At 42.3% G+C, this 22,422-nt stretch overlaps 3 protein-coding genes across 8 annotated transcripts; 1 reads left to right on the top strand and 2 right to left on the bottom strand.

Moving 5' to 3' along the window:
- Positions 1-322: 322 nt before the first annotated feature.
- ngb (neuroglobin) lies at positions 323-4,776 on the bottom strand. 4 transcript variants are annotated; one of them, XM_076978139.1, is made up of 5 exons: positions 4,376-4,776; positions 3,911-4,154; positions 3,136-3,244; positions 2,828-2,947; positions 323-2,534 (listed from the first exon to the last, which is right to left on the bottom strand). In XM_076978139.1, the coding sequence occupies exons 2-5, from the start codon at positions 4,042-4,044 to the stop codon at positions 2,382-2,384; spliced, it is 516 nt and encodes a 171-aa protein (XP_076834254.1). In that variant the 5' UTR covers positions 4,045-4,154; positions 4,376-4,776; the 3' UTR covers positions 323-2,381. The 4 variants fall into 4 exon arrangements, with proteins under 4 accessions (XP_076834254.1, XP_076834256.1, XP_076834253.1 ...); XM_076978141.1 differs by having other exon boundaries at positions 3,911-4,036; XM_076978138.1 differs by having other exon boundaries at positions 3,136-4,154.
- Positions 4,777-4,810: 34 nt separating this feature from the next.
- Positions 4,811-22,355, top strand: coq6 (coenzyme Q6 monooxygenase). Of its 3 annotated transcripts, none has more exons than XM_076978130.1 (12): positions 4,811-4,909; positions 13,037-13,171; positions 15,030-15,088; positions 16,922-17,048; positions 18,604-18,734; positions 18,825-18,932; positions 19,127-19,189; positions 19,311-19,418; positions 20,482-20,684; positions 20,899-21,014; positions 21,412-21,578; positions 22,215-22,355. In XM_076978130.1, exons 1-12 carry the CDS (start codon positions 4,834-4,836, stop codon positions 22,242-22,244), a joined length of 1,323 nt encoding a protein of 440 aa, XP_076834245.1. In that variant the 5' UTR covers positions 4,811-4,833; the 3' UTR covers positions 22,245-22,355. The 3 variants fall into 3 exon arrangements, 2 of the variants coding, with proteins under 2 accessions (XP_076834245.1, XP_076834244.1); XR_013121826.1 differs by lacking the exon at positions 4,811-4,909 and adding an exon at positions 11,957-12,537 and having other exon boundaries at positions 21,392-21,578; XM_076978129.1 differs by lacking the exon at positions 4,811-4,909 and adding an exon at positions 11,958-12,537.
- On the bottom strand, positions 5,945-11,925 carry fam161b (FAM161 centrosomal protein B). The gene is made up of 9 exons (XM_076978126.1): positions 11,618-11,925; positions 10,128-10,432; positions 9,500-9,948; positions 8,930-9,261; positions 8,708-8,829; positions 8,309-8,476; positions 8,103-8,202; positions 7,630-7,808; positions 5,945-7,064 (listed from the first exon to the last, which is right to left on the bottom strand). The coding sequence occupies exons 2-9, from the start codon at positions 10,394-10,396 to the stop codon at positions 6,980-6,982; spliced, it is 1,704 nt and encodes a 567-aa protein (XP_076834241.1). The 5' UTR covers positions 10,397-10,432; positions 11,618-11,925; the 3' UTR covers positions 5,945-6,979.
- Positions 22,356-22,422: the final 67 nt, after the last annotated feature.

The following is a 22,422-nucleotide window of genomic DNA, read 5'->3' as shown; positions in this document are numbered from 1 at the left end:
CATTTACAACAATGCATTGCAACTGAATTCACAAACACCTTGACTGTTACATAGATTACTATACTGGGGTTCCTCAATATTTCTAGAACTCTTACATGTCACTGTCTGGGTTAAGGTAGACAGTGGGGGAGAGAGAGAGGGAGGAGAGAAAGGGATGGGGAGAGGATGGGAGAGAGAGGGGGAGATAGAGCAGCTCAAGTATTATTAATAAATCTCCTTGATTCTTGGAAATGATGTGATGCATTTAAAATATATGGAACGATCGCTAGTTAGAATATTGATAAGTTACATCATTTTATAAAACCAGAGAGGACAAAATACAATAAATATTTATTCAGGTCATTTGAACTTGGTACACTTGAGCTTGGAACAAATCCTGACAGAAAACTTTCACAGAGCCCAGTATTGTCTGAGTTACATCTTACATGGTTGAAAACAGAAGATGAACAAGGTTTGTGAAGCATCAGTATGTTTGGTTGAGGATTCAGGTCATATCATCGCTGTTGCTTAGCAGCTGCAAAACTGAGGTAGACATCCAGACACTTCAGTTACAGAATATCAAGAGAATAATGATTCTTACTCATTTAAATACATCAATACACTCGCACAGAAATTCTAGAATTAATAACTGTGGACCACAACAAATCTGTTTAGTGCTATGGAAGTATTTACACTCTTATATGCTGCTTACAATGTGAGACATCTTAAAAATATTGAGAGACTGTGTCTAGTAAAGATAACGTGTCTAGCAGCTTATTTAAATCGACATGATCATTTTCTGCTGAAAATCATTGATATCTCAGTTACTGGAAAACCAATTGTCTGTCCATTACCCTAATTATGTTCTTGACAAAGAGAGAATAATTATTTTCCACAAAAATATACAGCACCACCAAGTAATAACAATATATCATTATGTATCCATATACACAAAATAAAAATGTATCTGTAGGTATGGTAGTTGGTATGATACAGAGGACGAGGTACTATGCAAAAGACCAACGTAACTTCAATATAAGGGTGTGCAATATAACACTTAGTGGTCTACACAATGTGACCTGGCACATACGTCACACAAGATGCTTGGCATTATCAATTCTATCGTAGTAGTATTTCATATAGGAAACATTTCTGTGGTACTGTTACAATTTAATTAAACTTCATATTCATAGCAGCAAAAAGGAAATCATCGCTTTTAACATCTAGGGCTCAACACAATCCAAACTAATATGTTCAACTTTTCTGTCAGTGTTTGTTATTTATGACTTGTACAAAGTGCAAGCCGTATAGAACAAACTCATTAAATAGCAAATCTCATTCAAAAAGCAGCACTAAAAGATAAATAATCTGAAAAGAAATGTTCAGTCCAGTGTTTATTATCTTGTGTCCATAGGTTTCAGCTGCACAAGTGTTGAATTATGACCTCCTCTTCTAACTCAGTTCAAACAGTGTTGTAGGAGCAGCATATATATGACATAACAGTCTGTTCCTCATAACAGTCTGGCCAAGTCTTTTGCTAATATATTACTTTATAAAAATAACTGTGATATATGAACATGTCAGGTAATAACATTGCACCAAGAGAGTAACAGTCTTTGAAAGCTTGTGTCTTTAAAAGGGAAGCTTTTGTTATTTCTGACAGTGATACTAACAGTTCGTTTTTCTTTCATTTTCATCATCTAACTCACTTTCTTTCTCATCCATAGTATTTTTTTAGAGAAAGTTATACTTTTAGACAGGTAAACATAAAGGGTCTGTTCTCCTTAAATAGCTGTTCAAACAAACTTAATGCCCAGGTAATTTTTTGGACATTACACCATTTACATTGCAGAGGTTGTCAGGTCATCAGATAACTAGTCAGAGCATTATGGGATTTTTAGTAGAAACGGATCAGGCCGTGTGACTTTTCAAAGCAGAAATGTCTAACAAAACAGCCAAACCTTTCAGTTCCGTGGAACAAGCTGACTGGTGCATAGTCATATATCTGTTTCATGAGACCCATGTAATAAACATCAAAAACAGCACAACACCCATTACACGTAGTTTGTGGAGACACATCAAGCCATTATATACAAGGCTAGTTCTGATCCATCTCCGAAACATCAACCTTAAACTGTCCATTTCCAAGTCGTTTCTACTTTAGAAGATCAAATCGACGAATTATTGCCCAATAGCTTATATCATCTCTGGCCACTTACTACAAATGTCCCAGATACAGGGACTTTTATGTAGTCAGCACTCAACTCATCCCAGCTGATCATTCAGCTGTCCCTTCCTCAGGTACAGCATCCGTCCTGCCCAAGCTATTCTACAACATGGCCATTGGTGAACCACCGGTGGATCCACTTCAGTGTAAATGGTACGTCGCCTCTGGACGCTGCTCAGTCTGACTTGTTCTCCCCGTTCACGGCCCAGCCGCGGGTCATGGCCGACACCACTACGCCGTACATGTTGAGCCATGCCTGGCGCAGAGCCGTGGTGTAACTGGCACCCAGACTGCACTGCAGCATGTGGAGCAGGGCCTCTCCCACCACCTGATTGGCAGAGATATGAGCATGCAGACATGGAGGTCACACTGGAAATTTCCTTTTAGCTCTCCAGCAAGTGTCCACGCAGAGGAGTGTCTGACCGAAGTCTCGACAGGTCTGCTGATTTGCAGACACAGACCAAGTTGTGTGAAAGGTCAACTGTCTGGTTCAAATCAGCTTTTCCCTCCGTAATTCAGTCCAAGTCTAGGTCATCTATGAATGATGCACTTGGTTGTCGTTACGATGTCAACGTTTACATGTGCGCTCCCGCCATGAACATCGAACAGTGCCGTACTTACGGTGAAGGAGTGGGTTTTGACCCCCACGGCCTGGTGCTTCTTCCCCAGGTTCATCAAGAAGTCCTCCAAAGAATGCAGGTCATCAAGATGACTGACAGCTGCGTCGATCACTACCATCACCTGTAAACACACACACACACACACACACACACACACACACACACACAGATTTTCATGTGTTGTCACCATCAGAAAAAAAGTTAGCTTTTAGAAGTCATATGTACAAACAGCCATGGAGATTTATTCAAGGGATTTAGTCAAAACTAATCAAAAACAGATAGAGATGACGAAGACCACATTGGTTTCACCTTGGTGACATGTTCGAGGAACTCGGGGCTGGAGAGACAGTCCGGCGCTACACTGCACTCGGTTTTATAGCTGAAGAGGCTGAGCAGAGCCGGGTCCAGTTCAAACAGCCTGCAAAAGACTCTGTTACACGACAGACCTCTCTGGACATCACGGATACTTCGCAGATTGTTGATCCGAGAGGCAGACGAGTCCAGCCGAAACGGGGACCTTGTCGCCAAGCAACAAGTCAAGCCTCTGCTTGGAGTGTACTGAGAAGCGGCAGGCAGCCATGACACGACAGGGAACGTTTGGTGCGATTGTTTACTTGGGATACGACATGCCTGCATACACATACCTTACACTACTGCTCTGGTAAAATGCCATTTATTGGTGATTTGAGCAATCATGTCAGATGAATACTGCTCAAATGTCATGTTTAATTAATTTTCTCAAATGACTGTAGCATTCTTTCACATGCCACACTACATCATAACACTCTACCAACAACCAGTTTCATTCACTCCCTCTTTGGAGGTATGTCCTTAAATACACATAATATTTAAAATGAGAAGATGAACAACAGCTTAAAATGAGCTTAAACAACAGTTTAAAAAATAACATTAAATCCCAACAAATGCGGGCATTCATAAGAGTCTTAATAGTCTTAATTGAAAAAGTCTTAATTCATTTTTTCTGTAAAACCTTATTCATATGGTCCTTAAGTGCATTACTCTAGCGTTCTCTTGCCTGTATCAGAATGTACCGTAACATGGTTGTTAAACATGCGTACGCTACCTGGTAAACATGACAATGCCGTGTGGAACCTTATTCTTGCCCAGCCTCTCCCAGCTGTCCCGGATCAGCTGTTTGTCTTTGCCTGATAGTTCCTCCATGCTGACGCTCAGTGAAGGGGCACACTGCCTACGCATGCACAGGAAGATTGCATCAAACTTTTGTGTGCTCCTATTTAAAGCAGGACTTCCTTTTCCACTGTTCCCATTTTGTTAATCACGCTATGAGGAAGATCTTCACTTCTGATCTGCCATGGGGAAGAAAAAAGGAGTCAAAACACGCAGCCATTACACGTCTAGGCAGGATCGGGCAGCCCTGCGGAAGTGTCGTTTCAGAACAAGAAGCGAGCTGAACTGCAAGTTTGTAAAGAGCACATCCTTCAGAAGAGAAAAACTACTTTAATGCTACTTCAGCTGCTGTGCCTTAGCCTGCTAGCCCCGGGCGGTGCTGTGTGCTAAGGTGACGTACCTTTGCTTTCCTGCTCTAGAATGACCTCGTTTTCTCAGTGTCTTCTTCTGCCTCTTTCGGGCATTGGGAATTTGAGAGTATTTCGTGTGAATATGTGCATGTAAAGCCTGCAGTCCTTGATTTTGCTCTCTCTCTCTCTCTCTCTCTCTCTCTCTCTCTCCTGTGTCCCTCTTTCTTTTGCTCCCTCTCCTTGTCTCTATCTCTCTCTCCCTTGCTCATTCGCTCCCTGCTCCCTCTCCCCTCACTGAAGCTGGCTCCTTCACGCTGGTTTGATGTGCAGTCAAAGTGACATGACAGGGCTGTGGAGTCTGGATCTCCCTTCTCTGCCCCCATAGCAATCTCCCTTTTCTCTTTGCCTTTTTCATTTGTTTTCTCATATAACACTCCTACATTCTCTCACCCTCCTATACAGTGTGCTCGTATATGTCGTTAACCAGGAGATACGGAACAGGGAACAGATGAACGGATCTGAGCTCCGTTATGCTCTTATCAATAGCGAGATGAAGATCTTAGGGGCCACAGCTCCTCCTGCAGGTGAGACCCTGACCGCAGACAGAAGGAAAAAAATTATTTCTTCCCAAAGAGTACAGTTAAAACACAGAATTCCCAATTCCCAACAACCTTTTCAAAATTCTTTAAAAAAAAAAAGGCACAAAATATAATATTCAGGTACAATATTCAGGCCCCTCCACCCCACCATCCCCAGCAGCTGCAGGATTTATGACTGAACAACCTGCACAAAAGAGTTTATGCTGCAGTGTGCAACCAGCCCACCAGACACCAGGAGCAGCTAGCAGTCATGGCATTAAGAGTGCCAACCGCACCATAGCAAATCATGCACTGAGTAACCACTGGTCTTGCCAGACATTGCAGTCTTAAATCTTAAATTGATTCTAACAAGTATCAACCCTACAGCTACGATAAGTAAAAAATCATCACAATTTATTAATTATTTCTTAATAATACATTTTATTCTAGAGTACGAGGGCTGATTAGGTGAGTGATTGCAATTCAATCAGTGCAAGAACCTGCATGCGTTCCCCCAGGTTTATAAGTGCACTGCTGTCGTTATGAAGGACAATCTGTTGGGAAATGGCAGTGTAGCAGGCGAGAGCACAGTTGCCATGACGACCTTGCAGGAGCCCTTGAACTTTCCATCATGTGACGCTGAGAGCTTTGGTCACATCTCTCTGATCCTGGGCTGCTTTCCTTGGGGCCACTTCTGGAATAAGCATGTGCACAAGTGTTTATGGGACCTAGTGTTTAGGGGACCGTGTGTGACACTGGAAATATGACTGGAATGTATTTCACAAATATTACAATTACACTGGGGCTCAGATGAATGCATAAGTATGCTATCTTCAACTTATTTTTTTCTGATGCTACTGGCTGATTAAGTAATTTTACCATCCCTGAGTATGGCCTCTTTCGTCAAGGCATGATGTACCTTTTACATATACAAACACTGTTTTTGTGAAGTGAAGTGCTACAAAGATGTATTCTTACAATGACAGCTTTTTAAAAATCACAGAAGGCCAGCATTCTGTTTAGGCTTTACATTTTTACTCTGATCTGAACTTTTGGCAGAACAAATGTATCAACGTGAGTTTTATTAACTCAAAGTAATAAAAGCATCCTGCAATATTTATGCTCTTAAGTTCCTCGAACATATATCATCAAAGAAATCAGAAATAGGTCTGACAGCGTGTTCACTGTAAGACCAGTCCGGGTACTGGATCTCTTGAAGTGGTAGGCCACAGAGGCAGTGCACTAACATGATGAGAGATAAATAGCGGAGGGTGTTTACTTTGGTGGTGCTGTGGCTCTAGAAATAGCCAGACTTCATCCCCAAGATTTACATCTCAGAAATGTGAATTTCAGATGTGCCTTGTCCCAAAGATAACTTGTCGCATGGTGTTATTTCTGTAGTCATTCCAGTAGGGCTCAGAAAATGAAGCTTTTCTCTGTGACTATTATAGATAATAATTATGGTACAGATGTCCATCACTACATTGACTTTGTAGACCCACAGTTGACGTGCTGCTAAGCAGAAGGGTATTTGCTTATATCCCATGGTAAATGTTGCCTGATTTAATGTTTGTTAATATTTTGTGGTACCAAACCTCAGGAGACCTGCTTCTCACCACTATGAAATGTGTAACATCCTCTGTGTGGTCTCAAACATGAGTTAATGTGTAAGAAGTGAAACTGAAGCAAATGTTTAAATATTCAGCACCACTGGTTTTTTTTACCTATTTGTTTTTGGCCTGCAAGTGTCTCTCTGTGACCCAACACATTTTGATCCACAAAGCCCAACCTGTCGTTGATTTTTTTATTTTAAAATTTTGCTGAAGCTGAGTCACAATCACCCTGCCGCAACAGAAATCACTTACAATACACTATAAGCATCTCAATCTCAATTGCAAAAAAGAAATGCACTACATCTCCTAGCAATGGATGGCTTATCACATTTTTCAACGAGGCTAGAGTGTTGAACGGATTCTCGCTGCAGGAATGTGCCAGTGTTCTTGTGCCTGACCGAACCGCGGTCCCCTCTGCGGTCGCCAAGCATGCTGGGATCTTTTGCCAGCTGCTCCTTGTCTGTCAGCTGACATCTTCCCCTTGAGGTTCTGCGTTGTCTTGTTTTCCCTCCTCGCTCCTGTGGCGGCTGTCCTGCCCTCTCCCCTCCCTGTTCCAGACATGGTTTATTTCATCCTCTATCCTTACAGTCCTTACATCACAAACACATATGCTTACATGCCCTCAAAGCCAACCATGGCAAAACACTGCTGCCAAAGACCAAATCTTCAGTCTATATGAAATTACAGTGTATGCCTTGCTGGAGGTTTAGTGGGAGAGACACATTTAAATGTGTACAACACAGGCCTTTAAAGAGGACCTACATTTGAACTGTCCTGTAATACCAGGATAATTACTTTACATTCTAATTGCCCTTATCTGTCACTGTGTGTGGTTATGGGCAACTATTATAACATAACACTTATAAAATAGAGCAGTAAAATAACCCAAATGTGTTAAAAAGGTGCTATATAAGTTGAAAGGCGCTATATAAGTGTACGTTTCATTCCTTCATTCATTGAATGTTTGTCATTAAGTAGAAACCTGAGTTAATTAGTATTTTAATATCTACCTCTCATAGAAACCAGCAGTCAAATTAAGTTAAGAAACTGAGACGCAGGTGTATTGTGAATATGTACCCTGGTTAAGATTCTGGCTTCTGTCAGCCTGCGTACCTCTGCTGGGTGTCTGAGTCTGAGCTGTGATCATCGCCCTCACTATGAGAGTCAGCATCCTTGTTTTTTGATGTCTGTCTTTCATCATTTTCTCCCTTGGATTTCACAAAGTCTTCATCCAGGCCTGCTTGCTGGAGTGTGCTCCTGTATCTGCGCTCCACGTCGCTCTTTGCATTTTTCTATGTTTAAAAAATTCATCAAGGAAAGGAATGGCTGCGAGTTTTGATTGGTTAACATTAAAGCATCCACCTGGATTAAAGATCCCGGTATGATAAACTGTTAAAGCATCCACATGGATTAAATATGCTGGTATGATAAACCTTTAAAGCATCCACCTGGATTAAAGATGCTGATATGATAAACCGTTAAAACATCCACCTGGATTAAAGATCCTGGTATGATAAAGCGTTAAAGCATCCATCTGGATTAAAGATGGTATGTGGTATTTTGGAAAGGACAACATTCTGACATACCTGTGACACCTGTTCAAAGAGGTAAGGGCGGGACGTGACTCGAGCTCTCATCTCCCTCAGTTCTCTCTTATAATCTTTCACCCGCTCCTGATCGGATTGTCTACAGAATAAAAGAAAGAATGTTAGGACATGAATATTGTGTTGAAGTGTCCAATTCCAGTCCTGTCTTACGTATGGTGTGTATGGACAAAGACGAGGCTCCTTGCCTGTGCTGCTTGAGTTTCTCCTGATAGACCTCTTTCAGGCTCTGGTGGGGGTCCATGGCCCTGGCACGTGTCACCACTGCTCTGCTAATGGCTTCAGAGTTCATTCGATGTTGTTTCATCCACTGAGCGTCTTCCTGTTCCTTACTGTCTCTAAGCTCCAGGGACTTCCTGTGTGGTTTGGACAGGTGTGGTTTGGTCAGAATGTTTTTTTAAATTGATGGGCCAGTTGCCCAATCACAAGAACAAGTGTTAACACGGTAAAAAGTACTGTATGTTCACCATGGTGTGCATTAGCGATCCATCAGCACCATGATGCATGTTAAAAAATATGCTCGCTGTAATGCTCAGGCTTTTAAACAACTTTATACAATTTATACCTTTCTGGAGTTTCCTTCTCACCGTATGGCCATGGACCTGCTCCTGGCCGCATCTGTTATGTATGTTGGAAGGGTGTCCATGGATAATGATTTCATTCCACAGAATGAATGACTTTTTTTTAAACCGTTCTTGTTTGTAGATGTCTAATGATAGGAAAATTTTATTTTAGAGGTTCTCAGAAAGACATTAGAAAACTTTAAACAAGAATGTAATGCTCATTTTGTTACTGAAGGCTGAACGTACCAGTGTTTCATCTGGCCTACTCTTGCTCAGACGCGGCTGAAGTGTAGATGTGCGTAGCTGGAACGGTCGGCAGAGGGTGGTCTCCCTGCGTTCTGCTCTCTCCTGTAGCCTTCTCTGGAAGGCCTGATAAAGCTGATCAAAATCAGGGACCTCTGTGTTGGTCTTTGGTCGGAAAGATGGCTCCTGTTCCAAGAAGCCCAACACCTTGCTCTTGGTCCTCTGGGCAGTGCGTGTGGGGCGGTCAGCTCTGTGGTACTGGATGGGTGCTGAGGAGGCCCTGAGAGTCTCCTGAGCCCTCACCTGAATGCGATGCTTCCTCTGTTGCTCCGCCTCTGAAATGACATAAATTATGAACTTGAAGTTTGGAAGGTGAAGCCTTGCAATTGGGCAATTGACTTGAGAGATGGGAAGATACATGTTTAGGATAAATATGAATCAAAGAGCATGCCTTTGAACTGCTTTTCGGCTGCTTTATGTGCTTATTGCATATGTAATCATTAAAGCATAAAATAAGTTAAAGGCACCTAAGTGATCTCTATTTATGGCAATGGAAATGTGCTTAAAGAGCACCTTTCAGATGTTCTGAGATTGCGGGGTCTATGACTTCTTCAACCGAAGCCCTCTTTGCTACAACACATTTCCTGCTATCGGAGTGCTGCTCAGGGCCTGAGCCCTGTCTCGGCTTGCGTCCCTCGCGCTCCTCCCTCTGCTGGAAAGCGAAGGGCCTCTGCGTGGCGAGGAGGAGCTGTGTCCTCCGCTGGCGTCCCTCGTGCCTCGCCCGCGCCCGCTCCTGGACCATGTCGTCGTACCGGGGCTGGACGACGTACTTGGGCACAGGCACCGCGCGAAACTGCTTCTGACACTCGGCCCAGGCCATTTCCTCCTTGTCCTCTTTCGTGCCCTGAGACCGGGTCAGAGCAGCACGTGATACCCCCGCCTGTCCCGGGGTGGAAGGGTTGGGCCGGCTCGCACTGGAGCTCAGATCGGGTGTGGAGGACGAGCGCTTTGGTTTATTAAACCTTCAAGTTCAAAGGGTTTCACACAGGTGTTACCATCACAAGCAACAATCTCATTACTTCTCAATAAACCAGCATTAATTTTACATTCAACTCACAGTCTCTAATTATGAGGCATATATCGCACCCAGTGATGATATCTCCAACACAGCTTTTGTAACCAGAAGTGAAACTGAGCTTACATGTGGGTGGGCTCTCTGCTTCTGGAGGTTCTTCTTTCACCGCAGGTATCTCCCAGTGGCCCATGGGTCTTGACTGGGGAGTCGCTGTGTGAGGAGAGCAGTGAGTTCTGTAGCATTCGCCTCTCCAGCTCAGCCTGGTGCTCCTGCTGGATCTCCTGAAGGTGCTGCAGATGTGAAGCCTTCAGAGACGCTAAATGCTGCTCCAGCGACACCTCGGGCCTCTCAAAGTCCTCTAGAAAGGATTGAACTTTCTCTGACATTTTCATCATCCCACTCTCAGTGACGGATTCCTCAGACAGGGAGCCCTTTAATGGGGAGGCAGGAAAAGGAGCAGTTAAATTTGATATTAGACTTTTGTATGAAATACTTAAGTGAAAAGTTCCTTCAGGAAAGGAACAGTAAACAATACCATTAGGAAAACTCAAAATGAGTGTCTCAGTTATATAGGGTGACCATACGTCCTTTTCTTCCTGGACATTTCTTTATTTTGGAACCTAAAAAAGTGTCCTGCTGGGATTCTAAAATGTATAAAATGTCTGGGCCTTGATTGGCATTGAAAATGATTTGAAAATGGCTTTCCATTCATGTTGACAATTGCTACCACACACTGTCTGACAGTCTTTCTATAGTCACCATACAGCATCTGCTATCTTTCTGTAGTCATCATACACTGTTTGCCTGACTTTCTATAGTAATCATACAACATCTGGCTGTATTTCTGTAGTCGTCATACCGTCTGGGTGTCTAAATGCTCAGACAGAGCTAACTGTGATGCTCTGAGGGTTTGGTTCATGTCTGTTTTGTCTATGTGCATAATGCCTGTGACAAAATAATTTTACATAAATCAGTCTCCTTATGTTCACTCTTCACCACCTACATGCTGATTAAATAACTTTATATGCTTGTAAGTCTAATAAAACAAAAATAAAAACCAAATCTTACAGAATAAAAGATGTGAAGTAGACATAGGATGTGTGGAAATCTGTATTAACCTAGATTTTCACATGTGGAGAGCAATGTGGTTATCTAGCCATATAGGTTCTGAAGGAAATGGTTATTGGTTCTGTAAGTAATACATTTGTTAAACGACCTTTTATCAGTTATCTTTTTTGTTGCAAACAAAAATATGGTCATCCTAAACTTGTATTATTTTGGAGGTATCTAATAGTAATAATACATATTATTGTTGTTGTCTAGCGTACTACTCCATGAAAAAACACCCCAACGTTACTACTACGCCCGCTGTAAACGTGCGTGGGCTGTCGTTACTATGGAAACCACAACGCCAAAATCCAAAACACAGCATATTTTGCGGAAAGCACGTAAAAGCGAGATAGTAACATCCACGAGTTATGCATGTGTGTTAAAGTGGCAGTCCATAAAAGTGTTAATACCAAGCAATTGAGTTTTTTGTAGACGGTTTATCTCTAAATGACTGCAGATTTAAAAACATATCCCATATAGATATATTCCATATACAGTCTTCTCACCAGGGTTATGTGATGCTGCAGCTGATGCAGTCAGAGAGGCACACACAATCCGATGAGAGGAGTTTACCTTTTCTTCCCACTACACGGTTGCCAAATACCACTGTCCGTGATATCGAGCACGCTAACCCCCACCCACCAACCAATGCACCTGAAAACAAGGAAATAAATAAATCTTAGTCCCAAGAAGCAACAAAAAAATGTCCAGCTGGTAAATTAAGTAATGTATGCTTTCATATAGATCACATAAGCTTTTACAGAGACGTTAACTTCATTTTCTCTTTAGAACGTCTACATGTACTTGCTTGCGATGTCCCGCCACAGCGGTAGGTGGCGCTATATATAAATTAGTGCAGGTCGACAGTCACAGCGCCGTTCTGTAGCCTCGCTAGCTAGCGACGACAATTCTTATATCTAACTCCGTCGCATTGGATTTGTCTGTGATTTTGATGTACAGTTATATAGCTAAATACATTTATTTATTTAAAAAATGCTTGTGGATGAAGGTTGCTGTTAATTGGCTCTATATAACAGGACATATGTATTCGATATTGAACTGTCATGTAGCTACCAAGATGGCGGGGTAAGAGGACGTTATCAGTAACAGGAAAAGCTGCGAAGGATTTGCTGTTATTTTACAGTCTTATCTGCTGTTCTAGGACAGACGGGTTGTTCACATACAAAAGGCACTCGCCCCTTTACTAATCTATTTAAAATGTTTGCAATAACGAAAGTTAAAATGTTGGCTGCGACCGGAGTGGGACGTCAGTGCGTTAACAACACAGTTAAAGGTCTGAACGGGGCGATGACCAGAGGATTCGTGTCCTCGGAGGACGAAGAGTCGTGCACAGCCCAAAATGATCTGTACGACATAATCATATCAGGCGGAGGGATGGTGGGGACTGCCATGGCCTGCTCTGTAGGTGAGTAGTGCAAATAAAAACCTTCAGAACGGCCAGTTTGACGTCCCTTTGGCGAGCTGTAGCTGGCTCGTTCGTGTGAGTGTCCCACGATACTCTTTAAGTACAGTGTTGTCACTCCCAGTCATGGCTTTAGTTTCCCCTCACTTTCCTCCGACCCCAGCCTTCTCCACATCAAGGCGATGCAGCTACTTATTTTGTTTCATGGAAGTATTTAGTTTGGCAGTGAATAGCTGTCCTCACAATTTTAAGGCTGCAATTGCGGTTTTAGTGTAAACACACTCCGGGATCTTGGGGTGCAAACGTGCCCAAGGTACAATTAGCATGCAGATTTTATGAAAAGCAGGTTTCTCATGCTACCCCGTCATCACTTTCATGCAACTTGTGAAGCGCTTTGGATAAACCGTACCACCAGAAATAACATTCACCCTTTCACCAGTACCATCGGTGCACAATGATGTGTGAGCTTTCATATATGGTGTGCATATTTTCGTCTTTACAGGTTTTGATCCAAACCTGCAAGGCAGAAAGATTCTTCTGCTGGAAGCAGGCTCAAAGAAAGAAATGGACAAGCCACCAGAGGTGTACAGCACAAGAGTCAGCTCAATCAGTCCAGGCTCAGCAACACTCCTCAGTGGTACCCGTTGGTTTATCAGATTCTGTTCTTAATTCCTGCATGTTTAATCTTCATTTCGGGCTGTAGTGGATACACTTCTGTCAAGCATTCTGTCACATACCTGATTCATTTGTTTAGTTTAGTATGATGCATGTTAATTCACTTTTTCTGCACAAGTATGCAGTATTGATTGTACCAAAGGCATTGAGGCACAAAGTGTCCAGTAAGTCCATAATAATACAGATGCAAGTCAAATGCAAAGATTAATTGCATACACACAGTGCAAAAATTAAACAAACAGTTTGCAGGAAAAAAAACTCAAGTACATAACTTCAGAATCAAAATGTGGACATCAAACATGTCTTTGCTGACTGACATGGGATATAATGCTAAAATCAAACACATGAAGGCACAGAAAATTAAAGATGAATATTGGGCTAAATGTTTAATGTTAAATGTGTGCTAATGCACAGATGAAACGAACAAGCTCTTAGTGGTTTTGTGGTGCCAGAATTGGCTTGGTGTTGTATATAAAACAACATCCTTACATTACATCATCAACAGAAGAGTGTAATGTCACTAGCATTAAGTTGTGTTCCTGTTGTTATACTTTAGAAACATTTAGAAGTCCAATGGCAAAAACTTAGAAATTTTATTTCTTAGCCAACTGGGTAAATGCTAGACGACCTCGTCAGCCATGTCTTTTTTGTCTAGACTACAGCCCCCCCCCCTGGCACAAACAGGCATGTCCAGTAGTCTATTGATCCATTTGAAAACTCTAGGGCATCTTTCCATGCAACCTGAGAGCTGATGGTGTTGAGAAACCTGCCAAGCAATTACGATGACCTTGAAAAGTGACACTTGGACAAAGACTGGGAGTTTTTAAATCAGATAATATCAACAGTACATAAATGAGGACAAGATAATGTGGGCTGTCATATCGGAACAAAGCCGTAGGTATTAAAAATAGCAAAAACTTCACTGAATATTTCTCATTGCCGTGCAATCAAGTTGTTCATCCAGTTGTGAATAATGCCAGTACAAATAAGATGCCAAAATGAAGTGAGTTAAGTCATTCTGTATTCCAGGGAAGCCGTCCCAGTACTGTAAAAGAATAAACGGCTGTGTACATTATGCACCACTAAAGATTTCATTTAAGCCAATGCTTTGCTGAATTGAGGGGCATCATCCAATCAAAGAGCTCTTGGCAAGGAAAATGTCATCTGGTCCAATGATGGCAAAGCTCTAGAGAGTGCACTCCCTGTCATTAAGCCTATTTATAGCAATACTTATATATAAAAGATCCACCAGGATGTATAATCGGATGGACGGGGTGGACTGGCCGTCTCGCATGTGGATCATATTAGAAATTTGGTGCATGTCCGTTGCTCCTGTTCATTTTGGTCCATTACTGTATTCATTTAGTAATGGAACAGACCTGTTTGGAGCTGTTTGAGGGAATATACAGTAAATTGACAGCTTTGTTGGTCCAGTTTTGCTCAAACATTTGCCCAGATTTAGCAGAAGCTACTATAAAACTGAATTTAAAGTGCATGACCTTGGATATGGTTGGGCCTTGGAAAATATATGGATTGTGTGTTATTGGAAGTGTATTTCAGTCGCCGTTATTAATTGTGACCATAGTGTAAACAATTCAGTTTTATTATTTATAATTTTACTTTGACATTTGGTAATCTCTGCTTCTTGGCAAGATGGCATCAGAACCGATTAACATGTACTTAATGGATATGCTAGCTATGTAGGCAAGATGGAGACAATAGTGGTGAATCCTCATTAGTATGCAATTGCTAATCCATTCAGTCTCATTGAGTTGAGTCTCACTGTGACTCAACGTGTTTATTTCTTCTTAAAATGACAGGTCTTGGTGCCTGGGATCATATCGTCAATCTAAGATGCAAACCCTATCAAAAAATGCAGGTTTGTATACATCATCCAACATATTCAACATAACTGAACGAAATATTTATCAGCAAGTTAAAAGTAAAGTAAATTGAAATCAGTACTGCATTAAATACTTAGTTCTTAATTACACTGGCCAAGTGCACAATGGATATTTTTTCTGTTTCCGTATGGAAACCATGTCCAAGTTGTTAGTCAGCAATGCAGGATTGACATGCCAAACATAAAGATTACCTTGCATGATCTTTCAAAGAATACAATATATACATGTAATAAAAAAAACTATGAACTATCTATTTCTAAAAATGTATAATTGGAGTAATACAAGGCTAAATAAGTATCACTGTTTCAAATGTAAACACCCAAATACAGAATTACAGCACATCTTATTTCTGTGTTCATGAAGTTAAGACACCCATTTCATTTTGCTTATGTGATATAAAGATGGATATCAAAATGTACAAAGCCAGCCAGGAACTGATGCCTTAGGACTTGTGTAGAACATAATGCGTCAAACCCCAAACAGCCTCATGCCTGATGTAATCAGTACAACTATAAATCTCTATGGCATTCTGAAATATAAGTGTAGTTCTGCTGTCTACTAATTATGAGAGTTTATGGTGAACACAGGGGCTGGAGGTTAAAGCTGACGAGAGGGCAGAGGTCAGCAACAAAGGCCTTTGGTTTACACACTGTGGTAGAAATTCAGGCAAACCTCAAGCCATTTTCTTCCCCCTCCCTCCGCCCTTCAAGCAAAAAAAATGTAATTGTGGCTTCTGGTCAACTGAAGAGAGGTTATCAGAGGACATTGTGACATCTCTCATCTGCTTGACCTCCCCTGTGCTCCTGAAATGCTCTTTTATTCATCTTGTGTATGTGTTCCAATAAGGGAAGGAATTGACTGAGATCAACCTATCAAGGTTCAATCTCACTCTCCAATTAAGACAGAGTGGTTAGTGGGGAAAGACCGAAATGGGTTTGGGAAATGCCATGCACCAGAAAACGTGTATTTTAAAGGTTTGGAGGTTCCCTGCAAGTTATCAGAAAAGCTTTTCTTCTCAACGTGGTCTGTACCTTTCCTGGTATCTATGGAGTAAATATAGACTTGTTAAAAGGCTCGTTTTGGTGATGGACAATTTAATTTAGTAGTGACTAAAAAGTACATAGGAAAACCACTGCAGTTGATAAGTTTCATGCTGTGTGTGTTGCTATGTGTAAAATCCTTGTAATTCTGGGTCTGGTCACGTTTTAAACCTTTCACCAAACCATGTACGTAAAATTGCAATGGCGCCACGTTTAGTGGTTTTAGTATGGGAATATACAGACTGCTTTACGACCAAAAACATAAAAAGCCCTTGCATTTTGTTGCCTATGGATTCAGTTGCTCGTTACCTTAGTAACAAGTCTTTTGAGGATTACAAAAAAAACAGCTATGTCAACAGCTTAGTCATGCTCAAGTGTAAAAGCAAGTCTTAATGTTTTACACACTGAAAAGCAATTTTTAATAGTCCCTCAAATAACGTGCCAAATACTGTGATAAAAGCTTGACAGAAACATTCATATGCATATTATTTATTATTTGCATAACTATAAATACAGGCATAACTCAAAGCGCAAAGAATGACCTTTAGTATTTTTCCTGTGCCTCGGGAGTGTTTCTCAAGCTAAGCATGCAACCTCAGGGGCTGTTGTTGGCCTTTGCACAACCCGAACTTTAGGCCGTAGTTGAATAGCTTTGATGTGTTCTAGCTTAGCGGAGCCATGCTCTCTTGGAAGGCCGCGAATAGCACAGGAGCGGTGCATGTAAGGATAGAGTTGTGAACCACAGCTGTAATTGGTCCTGTGTCTTAGGTCTGGGATGCTTGTTCAGACGCCCTGATCACGTTCGATAAGGAGAACCTGCAGGACGAGATGGCGTACGTCGTGGAGAACGACGTAATCGTAGCAGCTCTCACCAAGCAGCTGCACACACTCTCTGGTAACTGGACTGTTTTGATCTGTGATTGGTTATACATTTTTTTGCATGTTTGCTTTGGAGATCATACATGTGGATGAGTTGTTTATCGTGCACAAGATTTTTGATTAGAATGGGGGGGTCGGGAAATTTGCCGTGAGACTTAAAATTAATGGTGTTAACAGAAGTCTTAAATTTTCTGTCAACATCGGTAGCGGACTGAGTAAATGTTTTTGTACAACTTGGACGTCGAGCTGTGGTTAGTGCCCCTGTGCAAGCTTCGGCCTTCAGCAAACTGCGTACTGCTGTTTGCCCTACGAGTGTCCCACACAGCTTGATGGAGTCCCGCTTCCCGGCCCATGCGCTGGACTGGAACGGGGCCCAAATGGATCTACGCCTGCCCCCCCCTGGCAAATGATGTCACCACAAGCTGTGCCTTCCTGCCCTGGTGTTTTTGTTTGTTTGTGCTTTTTTTAATATAAAGACTCGGCCTCTTTTTGATGGGATCATGTTTTCCCTGCTATTTCAATCAGGCAGCACTTTTCTGTGCAGGCACGTGCAGTGGTCTATTGACCCATTTGAACAACCACATGGTTTTTACACTGGGGCATCTCTCCAGGCTACTCCAGAGCTGATGGTGTTTAGCTGCAACAAATTGTCATTATAATTTACCAGACCGCGCTCAGCCTCTACAAATGAAGGCTTGGCCCTGTTTTACCATGCTCTGTAAAAGGGCAAATTTGAACCCAAAAAAGGTCTTTAGGTGGGTGGGTGGAGGGGGGGGGGAGACGGGACACTCTCAGCAGATGTTACTACACGTGTGCCTTCATGTGCAAATTGACGACCCCCCCCCCCCCCCTCCTCAGACTAATTAGAATGTTTTGTCTGTTACTGATGGAGACTTGCTGGAGTCTTTTCATAACTCTAGCTCTGCAGACACAGCTGTTGACGTTAGATTGTGTGGGTGTAGTCGTCTCCAGATACAGACTCTATCTCGGATCCTTTTATTTCCCAGGTTACTGACTACCAGTGATTCTAAGAAGAGTGGATATATTTCTGCAGTATATTGTTAGGTGGTTATATGTGTTTGGGAGCCTGTTTGCTTGCCTAGCCAAGCTGATTTAGAGGGATGTTAATGTAATGATGCCAATAAGAGGGGGCTCAGTGGAGTTGTACAATACTGTTTTCTGATTCTCTCATTTTTTCATAGCCAAACTGTTTCTTCTTTTTATTACATAAACAGTCCCCTCCATAATATTTGTGGAATATTATGGGAACATCAAGGATTATTTTTCCTTGATGTGCCCCTTTGCTCATTTAAAACTGCAAACCCATCAGACATGATTGCAAACCTTAATTTAAGGGTATTTGCATGCATTTTAGTTTCACCATGATGATATTATAGCTCTTTTTAACACTGGCCCCATAATGTTTGGCACATTTGGCATTAGTTATATATGCCCTTTCATCTTATGAACATTGCAGCGCAGCATATTGATATCATTGAAGGTCCTCATTTGACATCCGTTTGCTGGAAAGGTGATTTACCCTCATTTCCCTCTTTTTATGTTTTTCCCAGAGCAAGTTGAAGTACAATACAGAACTAAAGTTGTAAAGTACACCTGGCCCAGGCCTTACCATGAGGACTCTTCTATCCCATGGGTGAAGGTGACGTTAGCCAATGGACGCACTCTGAAGACCAGGCTGCTGGTAAGATTAGTGCAGTGAGTGAGATGTATCCAGCGTTTCACGTGTAAGAAAAGAAAATCCCGATGTAGTAATATGCTTGGTTTCTTTCAGATTGGAGCTGATGGACCCAACTCCATGGTCCGGCGGGAGGCAGGGATCCCCACTGTCAAATGGAATTATGACCAATCTGCTGTAGTAGCCGTCCTGCATTTATCTGAGGTATGTCGAGAGCAAAAATCTAAACCTTAGATTTGTGTGTGTGTGTGTGTGTGTGTGTGTGTGTGTGTGTGTGTGTGTGTGTGTGTGTGTGTGTGTGTGTGTGTGTGTGTGTGTCTTTTGTGGTTATTGGCATGTAACTGGAGAGCTTTTGGTATTTCAGTAACTCTTTTGTCTTGTTTTTCTCAAATGTGCAGCCGACTGAGAACAACGTGGCGTGGCAGAGGTTCCTCCCGACAGGACCCATCGCACTGCTTCCCGTAAGCTGACCGTGGCGGAGGATGGCGGGTTGCGTTTGAGCTCTGTCCCTCAGGACTGCAGTGTCGTCCTGCGCTTATGGTGTACAGTGGTTGAATATGGTGTTTTCTGTATGGTGTTTAGTTGTCAGACACTGACAGCTCCCTGGTCTGGTCTACTTCTCATCAACACGCAGAGGAACTCTTGCAAATGGATGAAGAAAGCTTTGTGGATGCAGTTAACTCAGCATTTGTGAGTCAGAACAAAGTTTACATCACTCTTCTAACTTTTATATCGCCCATCCCTGAATTGACTTCAGAAGACTATTAACCTGTTGGTGGTTATGACGTGCGACCTAGAGGAACAGAACTGTGCCTGCGTTGGATGCCGTGATTCATTGGTGGCTGTTGCTGACTTGTGGCCGAGTTCATGAAGGTTCAGTTCAGTTCTCACACTAAAAATGAAGTCATACAGAGTTTGGGACTGACCCTTCCCAGAGACTGTGTAACAATAGTCCTGGCTTGGGTACTCTTCCACAGAGTTTAATGCCTTTTTGTTTGGCCTTCATATAGACACACACACCTCACAATGTTTATATGTTGAAGTCCAAAAAAACCTGTTCCCAAACTGGATATTTTTACTGGTCTCTCTGGTCACAGGGCTGTGAGTTTGAGTCATGCTTGCTTTCAAGACTGGTTTGCTAATTAAACCCATGGCTTGCCAGTGTTGTTCATTACTGCAGGCAATGTTTTTTTCTTTAGACCAAGTGTTACCAAGTTTGTGGTCTCGTCAGTGTCTTTATTTTAATTAAATGAAAGTGTAAAGTGTAGGGGTAAAGAAGTCACTGCTATGACCTCTTCTGTCATCCCACCCAACCCGCAATTGTCAGTCTTGGTGTGAGTTAAGGTAATGATGCTGTGTGTTGTGATTGAGACTTGCACTGTTTAAGCTGTGCTGTTTTTCAGCAACATGATACACGGCTAATTGGAAGTTTATGGATGCAACTTGCATGCTAATAGAAAAGTGTGCAATATGGTCATTCTAAGCAGATGCGGTCTCAGCAGATACCTTTTGGTCAATTATGCAAAATAATGTCCATCAGTCTTTCAGTGTTCTTGATTTTGGAAGAGCTTCACATATTGGTTTGGTTTGACAAAGTTTTTGAATAACTTTATTTCTTTAAAAAAAGCTTAGCTTTCACAGAAATATCTGTAGATATCTGTATATTAAATGATCGATATTGGACTTCCAGTTTGCCTCTCTGTTGTATGTATAGGCCCTTCCCCCACTCACGTGTCTATGCTGGTGTCCACAGTGGAGTAATGAGAACCAGTCTGAGCTGGTGGAGGCTGCTGGTTCCCTGTTCCGCACCGCCCTGTCCATGCTGATGCCCAACGGTACCTCCACCCGTCAGCTTCCACCCAGCGTGGCGGGTGTGGGTCCAAAGAGCCGGGTCATGTTCCCTCTAGGCATGGGCCATGCCTCCGAATACATCCGCCACAGAGTCGCCCTAATCGGGTATGTGCATCTAAACCCTCTGTGTGGACCAGTCGTTCATTTAGTTTTAGCTTCTCTGCTTAAGATCTCAGTAAATTTTTTATGTAATGCATTTGATAACTTAGTTTTTTCCTCCATGTGACATGTTAGATTTAGAGTACCAGTATTTGGTTTGTTGCTGTCTTTTGAATGATTGATATTTTTTTATTTATTTTTAAAATATCTCTGCTTTCAGGGATGCAGCACACAGAGTACACCCTTTGGCGGGCCAAGGTGCCAATCTGGGTTTTGGGGATGTGGCTTGCCTGACACAGGTACTAAGTCAAGCAGCATTTAATGGAAAAGACCTTGGTGAGTGTCCAACAGCCGAGCCGGAAAGATACGTCAGACTGTGTGCTCATTTTCTTATGTGCCACATGTTCATAGGTTCAAATATAGTGTTTTTATTTAATGTGCATAAGTAAATAGTAATAGTAAGCAAAAGTGTCAGTTGTCTGTGTGTTTGGCAAATTAAATCGGTACTGGACACCAAGATTCATATTCGGTGACATTTTAAAAATGAACGAGGAACGACCTTGCCACACTGAACAAATGTGATTAAAATAAGAAATGTGGTTAACGTCTTTTTTTAAAGGTTAAATTACATACTTCTCAGACCTGAAGATCAGCAGATCTCAAGATATAACCTTCATCGTGCATGACTATATGCCCTGATGCGTATTTTAAAGTCCAGCCCTTTGAACTCCAGGAGAGATGCAGCACCTGCTGGAGTTTGAGACCGAGCGCCAGCGTCACAACCTCCCCATGATGGCCGCCATCGACCTCATGAAGAGACTCTACTCCACCAACGCTGCCCCCATGGTGCTGCTCAGAACCTTGGGCCTCCAGGCCACTAACGCACTGCCTCCTCTCAAAGTAAGACCCCGCACCCGGCGTCTCCTCCCTGCGCGTCGTTTCAGGCAATCCAGCCCAGCTCGCTGCATTAATGCTATTCTCTAATTCCAGCTCTCTTTCAGCCTCCACTCCCCCATCTCCCCCTCTCTCCTGCTCATCTGACATCTCATTCTCTCTCTCCCCCCATCCCCCCATCTTGTACTCTGATTACATGCTCTTCTACGCTCAACCACGTCTATAATTTACATGGGCAGAAGCACTACTACAGCTAAGATTAGCCCTAAATTCGCTGTTGCTGAGAATGTGTGGGTGGAGTTGCGAGCCAGGGGCACAAGCTGCACTGGCTTGTGTTTTCACACTCCCCTTATTGCGGGCCACTCATTTGAAATGGTTTCATTCCTTTACTAAGCAGTCGACCAACAACACCATAACTTGTTGTAAATCCTTCTCTGGGGAGGCTGTGAGGTTATCTTGCATATAATAATAAATTCTATGGTCTGGTTTACACCAGCTGAGTTTACACCAGAGTTCTTTTTCGTCGTGTGGATCAAAAGAGGGAACATGCATTTCATACAGTTTTGTGAATTGTATGTACCACTTGACTTTGGAATGTGGTAGTCAAAGATTAATGATATATTTGCCTTCTTGTACCCACAGGAGCAGATTATTGCATACGCTAGCAAGTAAAATGGTTCTTGCACACAGGAGCACTTGTGAGATGTGTCTTCAAGATGGCATGGCAACCTTGGCCATAGAATGTAAAAGTGTAAATTAATAAATGTATATTTTAATCCCTAATGTATGGAATGTTTATTGTGATTACAACCTTGGGATTGTTCTTTTTGGACAAAAATGGTCCAAAAAA

This window comes from Brachyhypopomus gauderio, chromosome 17, assembly GCF_052324685.1.
Source record: "Brachyhypopomus gauderio isolate BG-103 chromosome 17, BGAUD_0.2, whole genome shotgun sequence".
NCBI lineage: Eukaryota > Metazoa > Chordata > Actinopteri > Gymnotiformes > Hypopomidae > Brachyhypopomus > Brachyhypopomus gauderio.
The sequence above is the reverse complement of the archived record's forward strand: the minus strand, read 5'-3'. Positions and strand labels throughout refer to the sequence as shown.